General features: G+C 39.0%; 1 protein-coding gene across 1 annotated transcript in view; it reads left to right on the top strand.

Annotated features, from left to right (window-relative positions):
- The window catches only part of LOC128251826 (homeobox protein prospero), a 52565-nt gene extending 50703 nt beyond the window's left edge, over positions 1 to 1862 (top strand). The window contains 1 exon segment of the mRNA XM_052979018.1: positions 37 to 1862. Within this exon segment, the coding sequence (XP_052834978.1) occupies positions 37 to 216 (180 nt within the window). The 3' untranslated portion in view covers positions 217 to 1862.
- The last annotated feature ends 12875 nt before the right edge of the window (positions 1863 to 14737 follow it).

A 14737-nucleotide genomic window follows, 5' to 3' on the forward strand; every position in this document is an offset into this window, starting at 1 on the left:
GAGCCAGTCGCTAATCGAGAACAAATCGGTTCACAGGTACCCCAGAATTTCCGCTTCGTGGTCGAATCGACACTGCGGGAGTTCTTCCGTGCAATACAGGGTGGCAAAGACACCGAGCAGTCGTGGAAGAAGTCCATATACAAGATCATCTCGCGCATGGACGATCCCGTGCCCGAGTACTTCAAGTCGCCCAATTTTTTAGAGCAGCTGGAATAAGTGGAGGAGTTGGCGCTGCCGACGCTGCCGCTGCCACTGCCGCACTCGCTGGGAATGCCACCGCCCATCAGTCCGGCCTCCACCACCACCTGCAGCAGCACTACGACCACCAACTCCAGGGCCGGCAGCAGCCATTCGAAGGCGCGGCGCAGGCCAAAGCTAAAAGGCTAAACCTGCGCAGGAAACACGACTGGATATGATCAACTCCCCAGCCAAACAAAAACAAACAGTATCCAGACACAACAGACACACACACAGGAAAAGGAACTTAGACATAGCTGAGGGTTTTGCAGACACACAAGAGTCGAAAACGCGTTTAGAAAGCAAACACAATGAGCCAAATATTTTTTCAAAAATTTCTAAAACCACACAACGCAAACTTATAAACACACTCACACACAATACACATGAACCTCAGCAAAAGAGCGATCAGAATATGAAGAAAAAGTAGGCCAGCGAGATTCTAGTCTCCCAGGCCGATTGAACAGAACCAGAAGTAAACATAGAGCAGCAAGTCTTAATCTAATGTGAAATAGTGCAAATTGAACAAAAAAAACCTGAGCCACACACCTGAGAACACCCACACACCGAGCGTAATTTACAGGCAGTGTAAACTGTACTCGCCGTTGGTTTGTTAGTTGAAATTTTTTTAAAAATATTTACAGCATATTACGTATACGTATGAATATTTAACAAATAGTTGAGCCGTCTAATGATCTACCGAAAGTTGACACACATTCCAAAAAAAAAAAGAGACACCAACACAATAACCACACGCATTCCACGCACACACACACACACCCACATCGGTACAAAGTGTGTGTTCATTTGAGAGAGCGAAAGTCGCTTAGCCAAACAGGAAGTGGACTTATCCGCACTGCTTGGCCGATCGACTTTTCGGTAAGCAGTTTCTCCCGCCCAGCTGTGCACTGCTTTACAAAAGCAGGCACTGCTTTGGCGGGCAAAAATCGGAAGCTAATCTTAAAATCTCCCGAAAGCTAAGATTGCTATATCCCCTTAACCCCCCTTTAAGCGCTAAGCATATATTTGATGTCTATTAAGCGAAACTAAAAGCAAAAAATTACCAAAAAAAAGTTAAGAAATTGCGAAAACTATTTAGATTTTTAATAAGAAAGCCAGAGTTATTTGTACGAGCAGCGGGCGTTAGGGTAGTTAAATTTATCATTTACAATACGTTATGCGAACCTATGACCAAAGTTAATTGTTAACATGAATCCCTTGAATACGGTTATTTTTAATCAATTCTTATACTTTAGTGCCCTACTTTTGAGCACGCATCTTAATTTTATAGAATAATCAACATACACACCAACACACCAACACATCACAAACACACACACACACACTAGTCTGTTATTTATGTAAATAATTTATACGTTTAGTTAAGTTAACGTTTAGTTTAATTAATTTACTTTACTTGGCCTTGAGTTGCAACAAAACAAAATATACACGAAACACCAAAAATACCAATTAAAAATATCGTTTTTTCTTCCTCTTGATTTAAAAAAAAAAAAAACATACCATTTATACGATTTTAATCCCCGATCTCTGGCTGGCTGGGATCGATCATGCACTTCTCACTCATCAGCACAGCAGACACAGCATGGAAAGTGGGCGGGTTTAGAGGGATATGTTTGCCTGCTCTCCGTCCGGCGAATTTTGGGCCAGGGGCGGGCAAACCCTGTTGTTCCTGCAGCTGCAATATCTCATCTTCGATTGCAGCTGCAAAGCGACAACAGCAACAACATCATCAACTGCATGCAAAACATTTGAATATTTGGCACAGACAAAATCATATTCCTCGAACGAAACGAACGAAGCGAAATCCATCATTTCGGCCCAACAATTGCTCCGACGAGCTCCATCAGCCAGCCAGTTAGTCAGTTAGTCAGTCAGTCAGTTAGTGAGTTAGTCAGTTACTAAGTTAGCCAGCCCCGCACCCTAGCGCCCTCTGGTGGGAGTTTAGATTAGATTAGATTGGATGGAAACACCGCTATAAGGAGCAGACGAGATCGCACCCCAGCAAACCTTTCGGCCACACCAATGATCACGAAATTATTGAACAATAGTTGAATTTTAGCTAAAACTAAATTGAAACGAACTAAGCGAGTTTTTTTAGGCTTAACCAGAGTTCCCTACGGGGAAACTGAGCAAAATTTGATTGCACTTTGGCGTAACTATGACAAAATTAGTCGCGTATAAGACGGTGAGTTTCCTAATCCAGAAGCGAGATCGAGTGGAAGAAACGAGGGTTCTTCAAATCGAAATTGAAAGTGAAATTGAAGTTTGGATAATTGAAAATGAAAAATGCATTTGCGAAATTAGTATTTAGGGAATCGTACAAAGCAGCAGAGGCAGGCAGAAGCATTCGCTAATCGAACTGAAGCTTAAGTTTATCGCATTGAGTTACCTTAACCCCTTAGTTTCACCCACCTTCAAAGCAGACAGAAGTCGAAATTTAAGTCCGATTTAGGGCCCCAGGAGTGACGCGTTGATTGTTAATGCCTTTACAAAATTTACGAAGGAAGCGGCTTTTGGCAATGAAGTTGAAATTTAAAAATGAAATTTGAAAATGAAATTTGGAAATGAAATTGATCTAATTACAATTGTAACTGATTTTGTGATAGAAAAAGTAACTAACAACAAACTAAAAATCTAATTAACTGCATTATTGTTTCGGATAAAACCAATATGGAGGTCCCACCTCCATACGAAATTATTGATTGATGTAAAAATAGTTAATTGACAATTGCGAGACGAGCGAAATTGAGAGACGAAAACCATTTAGGCAATTTAAGGCGTATTAACAATAAACGTTTGGCTAACAAAACTTTAGGCGAAATTTTATCTTTAAGCAAAATTTGAAAGTAGCGAGGAGCAGCCGCATCTAGACCGTCGAAATTCAGGAAGTTAACAGCAATACAAAATTACGAAAAATTAAGAACTCACTCAAACCTTTATGTTCTGTTCAGTTTCCATCAGTTTTAGTCAGCGCTTTCTTTCTTTATCTCAAGGAAGGCGAATGAACCGATATACTTGCGTACCAACAAATGACACTGGAGCACACTTACACTTGCGTATATTTAATGCAACATACATATTTCATACATTTATACTAACATAAACATACATACTTAAACTTAAGTCAACAAGTCAAGAGGGCGGGCCGCAAAGGGTCCGTCTCGAACGATAATTGGTTAATAAAAGCGAAATTAATTGAGAAAACAGAAAACACAAATGACGGCGCTTGGATTTTTCTTTACCAAAATTTATCCCCCACCTTTTGGCCGCTTTTAAACCACCCAATTTTTGGTTCAACTCTCCCCAACCAACCAAACAACCAACCTCCGTCAGAAGCACTTTTGGCATTTGTCACCGCAAAATTGGAACTGATTGGCAACCACAACACGACCACCATCACACACATCACTAAACCCAGCCACTACAGGCACCACAAAAACCTCAACTAATCGGTGGAGCGCAGAGACAAGAATGGTAATCTAAATTCTCCATAATTCATTTTAATCGAGCGACGCAAACCAAGCGAATGCGACACCTGGCGGCCGCGGTAAGCAGCTGTTCCCGCCTTCAGCCACGCCGAACAAACTTCGGCCCCTCCTTTCAAGAAGCCCCCGAAAAGTGAGTTAAGTTCCGCCAGCTCCAGAGCAACATTTCGATGTTTGGAAATTCCAAAAAGAATTACAGATCAGCCATAGGCCAGAGAAAGTTCGTTCCTCGTTTTTTGGCCAAACTGCTGCCGCGGCTCGCCAGGTACAGTTTACACCAAGGAACTAAGTTAGCCTAAGCATTTAGATTAAGAGCAGCAGAAGCAGCAGAAGCAGCAAAAGCAGCAGGAAACCAGACAGAGAACGACCGCCGGAAACGAAAACGGCAACGGACATCCGGCCAAAGCAACAAATCAGCGACAAGAGTGACCAGTGTTGGTCAGCAGCAAGAATCGAATTCAAAGCACAGCAAAACTAAACTTAAAAACCATAAATGAACACTGCACGCAAACCGATAACGAAAACGAAACGATCAGATGATCGAGGCAGACGATGAAAGCGATGAGAGGCGAGATAAGTATATACCTACTACACGTAAACCAATTACCAAATATAAATGCAGACGCAGCCATATGCAATTTTAACTAGATTTTAAAAGCATTAATACCGCAGAATACCAAGCAAACCAAAAGAAAAATACCCAAACTTACCGATTACTGATTACTGAATGAAAACATAAGAAAACCGATAACAGAAATTGATCAGATTTGTACATAGCGACATTTAAATACAACTACATACACGTAATTAAAATATTACTACAGTCTAAGCATAAGCGACCCCCGACCCACTCAGAGCCCCTGAAACAGGTCATTCTGGCCAAGGCCAGGCAAATATTCACTCACCGCCTTACTGCATTGAAAATGCGCGCAAATCGATATCCGTTTGATGGAAGGAGGAGGGGATTGAGATAGGACGTGTGCCAAACCCAAATCGGTATATATATCAAGCAGATCCCCTTTGGCAAGCCCACACACGCACAAAACACTGAAGCAAGTCAGTCAAACTTACACGTAGGGTACATACTCCATGGTAAATCAAAGCAAATCTATTCGTAACTTCAACTTCAACGTAACCATAAGTTAATTAAACATCCTTGGTTTGGAAAACATCTGATCACAAGACAGAAAGGGAGAAGTAAACTAAAATACACAGAAATTTGCAGTTTTGGTATACGTAAATATGAAAAACGAAAAATAAAAAATGAAACGAAAAATCTATTTAAACGGCGATGAAATATTTCCAAAAAACAATTGCGTTTTTTTAGTAGCAAGCGCGATTCTCAAAATTCCCAACAACTTTTGGCCCACAATCGAAACACCAAAAAAGAAATCAAACATTTTGGAAGTCAAATTTTTATCACTTATTTGGCGTAGGAAGAATCAGACAGAAGAGATGAGGAGAGAAGAGTATGAAGATTAAGTCGTGGTGCACACAGCTGCATACCACACCTTTAATTTAAATAAACTGCAATAGAGCGGCGCACAGTGCGCATACTTTCGGCATGCACTGTGCGCCTGCAAAAGGTACTTAGTTAAACAATCGAAATTCTTGCAAAGTTTGCAACAGCAACCAGTGTTACTAACATTTTTCATTTGATCAGTCAGGAATCAATCTTACGCATCCTTAGTTTCGAAGTTTATGAAGAAGAGGTTAAAACTTTTGGCTTATGACGTAACCCCAACATTTCGGCCGCAATGAACGTTGCCCATGGAAATTCCAAATTCAAATTGATATATATATATACAACAACATCAAAAAGCACATGAGAAAGTATAAAAATATAAAGAGAAAGTTGCATAAACCCCAAAATAAAACCGATAACCGAATAAAAACAACAACGATAAAGATAAACAAATACCTAAGTAACCGATAACAGTGAAGCGAAGGAAGAGGAAGAGCAGAATTTGCAATTTAGTTTTAACAGCCAACAATAGCCAGGGAAACATACACAACTCGTATGTGATATTTTTGAGTTAATCTCTCACATTTTTCCACAACCACAATAAATATTTTTACTCAAATATACAAAGCGAAAAAAAAAAAATAAAACAAAAACCGAATTATGAACAACAACAAGCCCAATTAGAAGCGACAATACGAAGAAGAGATCATTTTATAACAACAGCACAAAGCACTTCCAGCAGCAACTTTTTTTGGGTTGTCTACACATATCAAAGAATAATACGCTATAATATACGTAGGGAGCGATAGGAGAGAGATATTTCTTTGTGTTGAGTCCTTAAGCCATCCTGAGTTCAAATTTTACACTGAATATAACTGAATATTTACCCATGATCAAATACAAATATAAATATATATACATATAAACCAATACCAAAACTAATCCATAAGTGTTTATAGTTGAATTTTGACCGAAGAATGCGGGAGAATCAGATTTTATGCCACAGTTTCATTTGCAATAGACGATCGTGCCACGCACGAACCGGGATAATTTATAGTACAATACAATGCAACAAGCAGACAAACAAGTAAACCAAATAAACCAATAAGCAACCAGCAACCGATAACTTTTTATAAAACGATTTATATTTTTATACTAAAACGAAATCAATCAACAACAAACGCAGCAATAGCCAATTAGCCAAATAAGCCAAAACTTTTAGTTCGTTCACCGAGGTCTTCAGTTAGCAATTAACGACAACAGCAACAATTATGTTTTCATTTACGAACCAGCAACCGAGCAGATCTGAGTGCCCATTAGACCCGAACCCCGAGGGGGTATATCCGCACCCTGGACGAGCAGAGCACGCCACACAATAAATTGCCCATAGAAGGGCAGTCCACAAACTGCCCAGTGAACCAAAGACGAAGCCCCGAAGAAGATGCCTGCCTGCTGAACCCGAGGGACCCGAGACGACCAGAGGAGTAGCCACAATCAAAACGTTAAGCAAACCGTGCTCAGCCTGCTCAGCCAGTTGCCGGATATATCTCGCCGGATTGGGGTCAATCAGCCAGACGGGAGCCACACTCAGATCCACTCACATAGACAAACAAGAATAAGTGATAAAAACCCTATGTTTCACAATTCTCTTACGAGCCACTCAATCAATCGAGAGCCAGGCCCCAAAATGAGCCAGAAAACTTTGCGTGCGTTTAACTGGTGCCATTCCTGGCAAGCCAATCTAATCGAGGCCATATATATATATATATATATATACCCACATACATATATATCTGAGGGGCGTGCAACGTGCTGCGAAACGAACTGCAAAACTCCTTTGGTTTACTCTAACACAATAAACAGCAATAAACAGTCACAGATACAGATGCACTTGCAGATGCAGCAGCAATAAACAGGTGAAAATTGACAAAACGCAAATCGAGACGGGGGCCTGACAATGGGCCCCAGACAATAGCCCAGCAATATTATTATTATTTCCCACTCGGCGCCCTTTGTAATCCCCCGAGGATTAAAGGTGCGCCACCAGCCGTCGTCAACAGAAGTACAACCAAAACGAAATCGCACCCATTGGCACCACCATGAAGCAAGCAGCCGATGCATTAGCCCCCACAAACAGAATCAAAATCAAAAAATTAAATTAAATGAAATTAAATTAAATGAAATGAAATGCAATTGCCAGGAACGGAGCCAGACGTTTGTCCAAATTCTACACGAAATTTTATGTAAAACAACTGTAGGAGCAAACGAAAAACGCAATTCCAACGAGCCAACAAAAATGCTTAATAATCGATTTTCAGTTTCAAGTTTTTCCTTGTCGGCCATCGATCCAGGTTTCGATCGATCGACCATCCTATAATTTATCCGAGATAAAGGCGTGCCACGCTGTTCATGTGGCATGTGTACAATATGTAAAGTAATTTAAACGTAAACCATGTAAACGAAGGCGATAAGCAAACAAATGAAACAACAATATTTATACAGAGACTGCAAACAAATGTGATCAGATATTTTATAATGTATAAGTTTACAGAGCAATCGCGTTAGCTACCGATGCTACCGATCAAATCAAAAGCGAACAACAGCGAGGGCTACAAACACAGCAACAGCAACCACAGTAGGCGTTAAGGTAACCGTTAGCTAACCGTAACCCTAACCGTAACCGAAACGTAACGTAACGTAATGAAGGCCGTAAACATAAGCAACCGATAAACAAAAGTATTTATAATGATATTTTTTACAATAGCATATACAACTAAATATAGCAAAACGACAAACAAACCGAGCGGGAGCCGCAGCTAGAAGAAGTACCCATTAACCTTTAACCCTTGACCCATAACCTATGATCCTTGTGAGCCCGAATAAATCCCGAATGAAGGATCCCAAGAAAAGCTGCGGCCTCCACGCGCAACAGTTGCCTTTCACAGAAACAATTTACCATTTAAGTTACCAATAGTGAAATAGACAAGCCAGAACGACGACTACGCCCCCCTGATAAACGCAGGAAAATGGGGCGTGGCGCCGCAGTTTTTCCAGCCAGTTTTCAGTTGAGCATCTCCTCAGTTCGTTCGAGTACAACAACAACATGAAGAGGGTAGAGCAGAGTCCTTGAGTTCACGTTTCATACAAAGATTATATTTAGTTTTCGGAAGGAGTAGGGAAGTAAGTAAACGGAGAAATTAAAGCAGCATCGAAAAAAGTCTTAAGATGGAGCAACCAGTATATAAACACACATACACATGTATAAATCAATCTTATATATGTGACCAGTTTGATTTGGATTTAGTGAGTCGAGTTTTTCAGTTGGATCAACAAAGTTTGGCAGCATTTTGAGCCTTAGTTGAAGCATTCAAGCGTTATGCAAAATTGAACAACTCTTGAGTTCAGAACAATAGTGCCGGTAACATTTATACGATAAGTGAAACTATATAAATAGACATATATATAAAGTACATACTCTAGACGTCGTAATCCGTATTTCAGCATAGCTAACAAATGTTCTAAATGTACACTGAGTAAAGGAAGAATTCGGAACCCAAGCAACAATACTAAAGAAAGAGATGAGAAATCGAGTGAGTGAGAGAAGGAGATTCGTTGCGCAGCATTTTGCGAGCGGGAAATGCAGATTGAATATCCCCTGGTACTGGCCAAATGACCTCCAAAAACCCCCCAAGAACCCCGCCCCCAGCACACGAACCACACTCAACCACATTACGATCCACAACCTTATAAATATATAACTTATTACTTATATAAGGAAATAAACTCAAAGCAAACAAAACAAAAATAATAATAAAATACAAATACAAGATAATGGTAGTTGCTATTTTAAATATGTATTACAAAACCAACAAAAAATACAAAAAAAAAACATACAAAACTAAAGAAAACAAACCGAAAATCAGTCGAAATAAAATGATCTTCAGCGCATGCAGCAAAAGTCTCTAATAATTGTTAAGCAGGAACCAAAAGCCAACCTAAGCAACAACAGCAGCAACAGAATCCGATTCAGAAGCAAAGCAAAGCAACAGCAACAGCAACAGCAAATCAGTCAGACACACCTATATATATTACCTTAATATATATATATATATGTATACGCAGTTTGTTCCAAGCCAAAATCAGTACGAGAAACTATATGATATTTGTATGCTTTTTTACTCACACCATATAAGCCAAATGGAAATTGGGACAGATCGGCTGGAGATCCTTTGGATTCTCCGCCGCCTTTAGATTTAATTTACGCACTCAGACACGCAGACAGTAACAGACACACTCCGACAGAGATACTACGAAATTGAATGTCAGCATAGGTATAATCGTAACGAGAATCAACTAAAATTTATACTCATAGTTTAGCAGTCGCCGTAATTGATTTATATTTTGTCAGCCACACGAAGCAGAATCAAACCGAATGACGAGACGAACACAACTAAGCTAGATACAAGATACAGAGAATACCCAAAAGAAACATTAAATAGAACTCATCAATCAGCCACCTATAACCGAAGATCAACAACAGTAACTACAACAACTTAATGCCGTTCAGCCAATAACAACCATCGAAGAAGATCAGTTCACAGATGCATCAGCTTACTTATCGTTTTCCAGGATAGATATTTACACAGATACATACAAGTCCAGCCCAAAAATAACCACAGACCATAATCAAAAGCAGCAATGGAACATATTTCAGAGTAGGATCAGAGGAGGAGCAAAGGAAACATTTCAATCAAGTGGTAGCATTTCGAAGAACGTTTTAATATTTCGGCTTAGACATATGTAGAGAAAATAAAATACAACTTTCGGCTCAAAAGCAACGCGCTGCATTTTGCAAAACCAAAATAAAAAACAAACAAGAAAAATACTTGCAAAAACGCAAGTCCAAAACAAAAGAAAAAAAAAAACTAAATGAAGTAAACAACTCTCGGCTAAGACTTTGGCGTGAATTTCGGGAAAAAAAAAGAAAAACTCAGACGTTGATAAAGACGAAGATTCAAATTGAGACATCAAAAGAAAAAACCAAATGTGACTAAAGACGCGATGCAAGTAGCTCAGTATCTTTTCAGTTAGTTTCACGGTTCGCAGACCCCCAAAAAAATAATGTTTAGGTGTAAGTGTAAAATTAAATATAAACGTATTTCGGTAATGTTCCTAATATACATATGACAGACATTCGCTCACATACAGACACGTGCGCATATATGCATATGGAAAAGGATATATGTGCGGGGAAATTGCAGTTTCGGACACACTCGGTTAAAATTCAGCATTTAGCAGTTTGGCAAGTAAATTTAGCGGAGTTAACAAAATATAGGAAACAAAAATTGGTCTGCGAATTCGATTCAACTGGAAAACTTTGACAGACTGGGCTGCTTGCAAAATAAATTAAAATATTTAAAACGAAATTATCTAAATAATTTACAGGCAGCATTCTATAAGAACAATTGCAGATTACTTTCAATTCAATTCGATTACTTTATTTCCCTTTGAGAAGAAGACAACATCTGTACTTTTCAATGAATGACAACGCGTTCAAAAAACCCAAAAAGGATAACAACAACAAGAAAGTACGTTAAAAAATCACGAAATGAACTAAATGAAATGAACAAAATTGAAAACCTCTCGGCCATGTTTGGATAATTCTCTCTCGGTGTAAACATTCAGGACAAATTTACAAAAAAAAACAAAAACAAAAAACAAAAACTAAAAAGAAAAGGAAAACTTTAGGATTAAAAAAAAGGGAAAATACGAATTCAAAATCCAAAAATTATATGCAAAATTACTGAATTTTGGAACACAAAATTTCGTAACAAAAACTTAATTTGTAAGCGAAAGCAGCAAGCAGTTGCAGTTCGGAAAATAGTAGACGAAGCAGGGAAGTAAGCAGTAGAGAAAGCAGCCTAATACCAGAACGGGAAAATGGAAAACTTTGAAAGAAATTTTGAAAACGTGTTGGAAAAATATCAGAAAAAGTACAAGCTTATTTTAAGCACCTTCGCGCCTTATCTTTAAGAACGTAAATAAATCGATGCAAAATGAGAAAATGTAACCAAAACAAAGCGATAACAAAACACAAACTTAAATTAAAATAAATTTAATACGAAATCATTGTACATTTAGAAAATACGAGCAAAATTGAGGAAATTTTCGAACATCTCCTGGTAGTTAAACCTATCTAAGATTAAGTTTGATTCGATCCGGTCAGATTCGGGCTCGGATATTGCAGAAAGCAAATTTATTTCCCCTCAGTTCGGGTTTTGTGAAAAATCAGTCTTAAATTGTAGACACAAGCTAATGAATATGGAAAAGCGGTAGATGAAAAAGAAAAAAGAACATGACTAGTCAACAACTCAAGCAGGGCCAGGAACTGATCCCAAAAATCGCTTCCGGTCCTTGCTGACAATTGAAACCGAAAAAGCAACAAACAAAATTCTAAATCATTGCAGCAGCAGATTTCAAAATTAAAAGGAAAAAAAAACTAAATTAACAAAATTCATAACTGCGGTTCGAAGCTTAGTGGAAAAAGTGTATGAAAGGAATGTTAAAAATAAAAATCCAAAAAGCTGAAGCGAAGATTGAAAGCAAAATTAATCTTTATGTTCCCCAAATCTCTGTAAATGTTTAGATGTATGAAAGAAAACCAGTTGAGGACACTACTTAAGTTAGGTTTTGGTGGGGCTAAGACCGACTTCTAATAAAGATGTGTATGTAAAAAAAAAAACTAAAATGAATACTATAAAAGTAACGCTATGAATCCTAACCCATTTGCCCGAGATTTAGTTTTAAAATTTGATATGTATCTATACCTTGTCCACTATCCACCAGCTAACATATATATGTATGTAATGCCGATTTCCATCTTTTGAGATTTGCTAACGATTGACCGAGAATTTGGCGGCGATGCCATTTAGATTGATGAGTTCCTTTCCCGAAAGCGTAGATTTCAAAAACTCTATTGGGATTTGTGGACCGGGCCGAAGCGTTGGCAGTTCTCAAGCCTCGAAAATAAAACCAAGCTGCTCGGCCCAGCGGCCAGGACATCGGCATTCGGCGGGCCGAGCAACACCAGGACATCCAGATCCGTTTCGCACCATAGCACCGAAGGCAATACAAGCAACCAGCGGCGAGAGAGAAGCAAAAAAAAAAAGAAAGCAGAAGACAAGGCAAAGGACAAGTTTCGAACCAAGGATTTCGGTAACATTTCGAACGCAACTTTCGGCAGAGTTTCGAACAACTTTGGATTAGGCTTTTGTTGTTAATATGTTTTTTTTTGCGACCACGTCTCCATAGCACTCGAGCAACATGCAATATGCAACAGCAACATGCAACACACAAGCACACAGGCAGCAAGCAGCAAGCAGCAACGTGATACACGAGTTGAGCAAGTGAAAAGCAATTTTTGAAATGGGGCCACAACGTCCGATCTAAAGTGCCTTCAAGTAACAATGAAAACAAAAGAAAACAAAAAGAAAATACCAAAAATAAAAACTGTTAATTTTTTATGTAACTAAATCATGCGAGAAGGAAGAAATTATAAACAAAAATTGTATAAAGAAATTAAACGTGTAAAAAGTATAAAAAAAATTTAAAACAAAAACTAAGCGATAACGATGGTGAATGCGAAAGCGGAAACGCAAACGTAAACGAAGAAAAAGGGCTCCAAATAGACCGGAATGCAAGCAAAAACCAAAACTGCCTCCAACTTTGGCCTGGTCACACTGTCCCTCAGAAGGAATTTTCTGGCCTGTCCAACAAAGCAGCGGCAAATCGATGGCAAATCTCAAGCAAAAACAAAAGAAACCAAATCCCCACTTTCGAGTCCTACCCTAGCAAAAAAAAGTTGTAATTGACTACCTTAGTAAGCGAAAAAATATGTATGTATTTAGTTCTAGTACGTAAACGAATGGAAATTCACATAAAACTCCATTTAGACGAACATTATGTATGGAAAAATTATTGATTTAGACTAGCGAAGACGGCAACAAAGGTTTGGATATAGACACCACGAGTATACCCTAATACCCCATGCATACGCCTATAGCGCTGAGTTGCTCATCTATCAATGTACTTTAAAACACTTTAAAACACGACACAGCCACACTGACACTTGCATGTACTATGCTACATTTAATTTAGATTTAGAACCGGAGAACTAAGTATTCAGCTCAAAGTTAAGCGGAGAACGATGAGTTATGAACTAGGAACGGCATACTGAAGAGGTGGCAATTAGGTATAGAGCGAACTATATTTAAGGACTCGGAACTAGCGGCTCCAAAAAAAAGAAAACGAGAAGCGAGTGCGCAGCGACACAGGATCGCAGATAAACTATAAGACTTTCCAGAAACGAAGGGGGAACCTGCCGTTTCCCACTTTCGTGCTTTTCTTCCTACCCCTAACACACTGCAGACACACACACAAGAGATCTTGAGTTGGCAGCATCGTAATCGTTTCTTTAGTCGACGATGGGAAAGAACTAGCAAAAATTAGCAAAATTTAAAATTGATTATGTATCACACAGTCACAGACGCACACCTCATCCACACACACCCACTCACCCAGACACCATGTATATAAGTATGTATATTCCTTTGAGCTGAACATTGTATAACCGAACGATTACGATAATACACACACACACACGAAAACGAAACACGAAAACGAAAACCAAAATGAAAACAAGGACACACCGAGGTGTGTAAAGGGTTTCTTTGCTTACAACTTTTCAAACGTATTAAACCGTTTCGGCCAACCTTTAGGATTGAAAAAAGATCGACTTGAGGAACACAGCCCCGCCCAGCCGCGTCCAAAAAACAGTGATCGGTGGGCGGGAGAATGCATCGTTTCGGTTGATGGATGCAAACGATCAAAATTTATTGGGCCTCACGGCCAAGTGAAACCAAATCGAGCCATGAAATTGATTTATGTTCAATTAAGCAAGCGGAAACGCAAGGCGAAAATTGTGAAAAATATAGAAAAATGAATACTTTCAGTTACAATACAACAATAGACCGGAATGATTTCCAAGCAATAGTACAAACAACTTTAGAGATAACTTTTATAATGTAATTGTAAACTAAGAGGTAGCAGGAGAGCTCCGGGTTGAGCGAAAGGCGGGGATAAATGCCAAAAAATGAATAGTTCTCGACAGCCCGGAGCGAGGTGAGAATTTAATGAGAGGAAAATCCAGCGAATGCATATACGATTTACCCTAATTTATCATCAGTTAACAATTTTAACACACATTTTGTTTGAAATTTGATTGGTGCGAAGTAAGCGAAATTAATGGCCAGCAGTCGCCGATGACATTTTCAAAATTCCAACTTGACACGAGCATTAAATGCCGCAGAACCTTCCCTTCCTCAGAAGCTGGAGGCCAAGAAAAACGATTGAATCAAGTCAAATCACTTCACACACAGTTTAAATTTATAAGAATATGTACTAACAATAGGAAACGTCTCCCAATTTCCCAACACCCCAGTGTCCCTGCCCCAAAACTCACACATTACTA

Source organism: Drosophila gunungcola, chromosome 3R (assembly GCF_025200985.1).
Source record: "Drosophila gunungcola strain Sukarami chromosome 3R, Dgunungcola_SK_2, whole genome shotgun sequence".
In the NCBI taxonomy this organism is placed as follows: Eukaryota; Metazoa; Arthropoda; class Insecta; order Diptera; family Drosophilidae; genus Drosophila; species Drosophila gunungcola.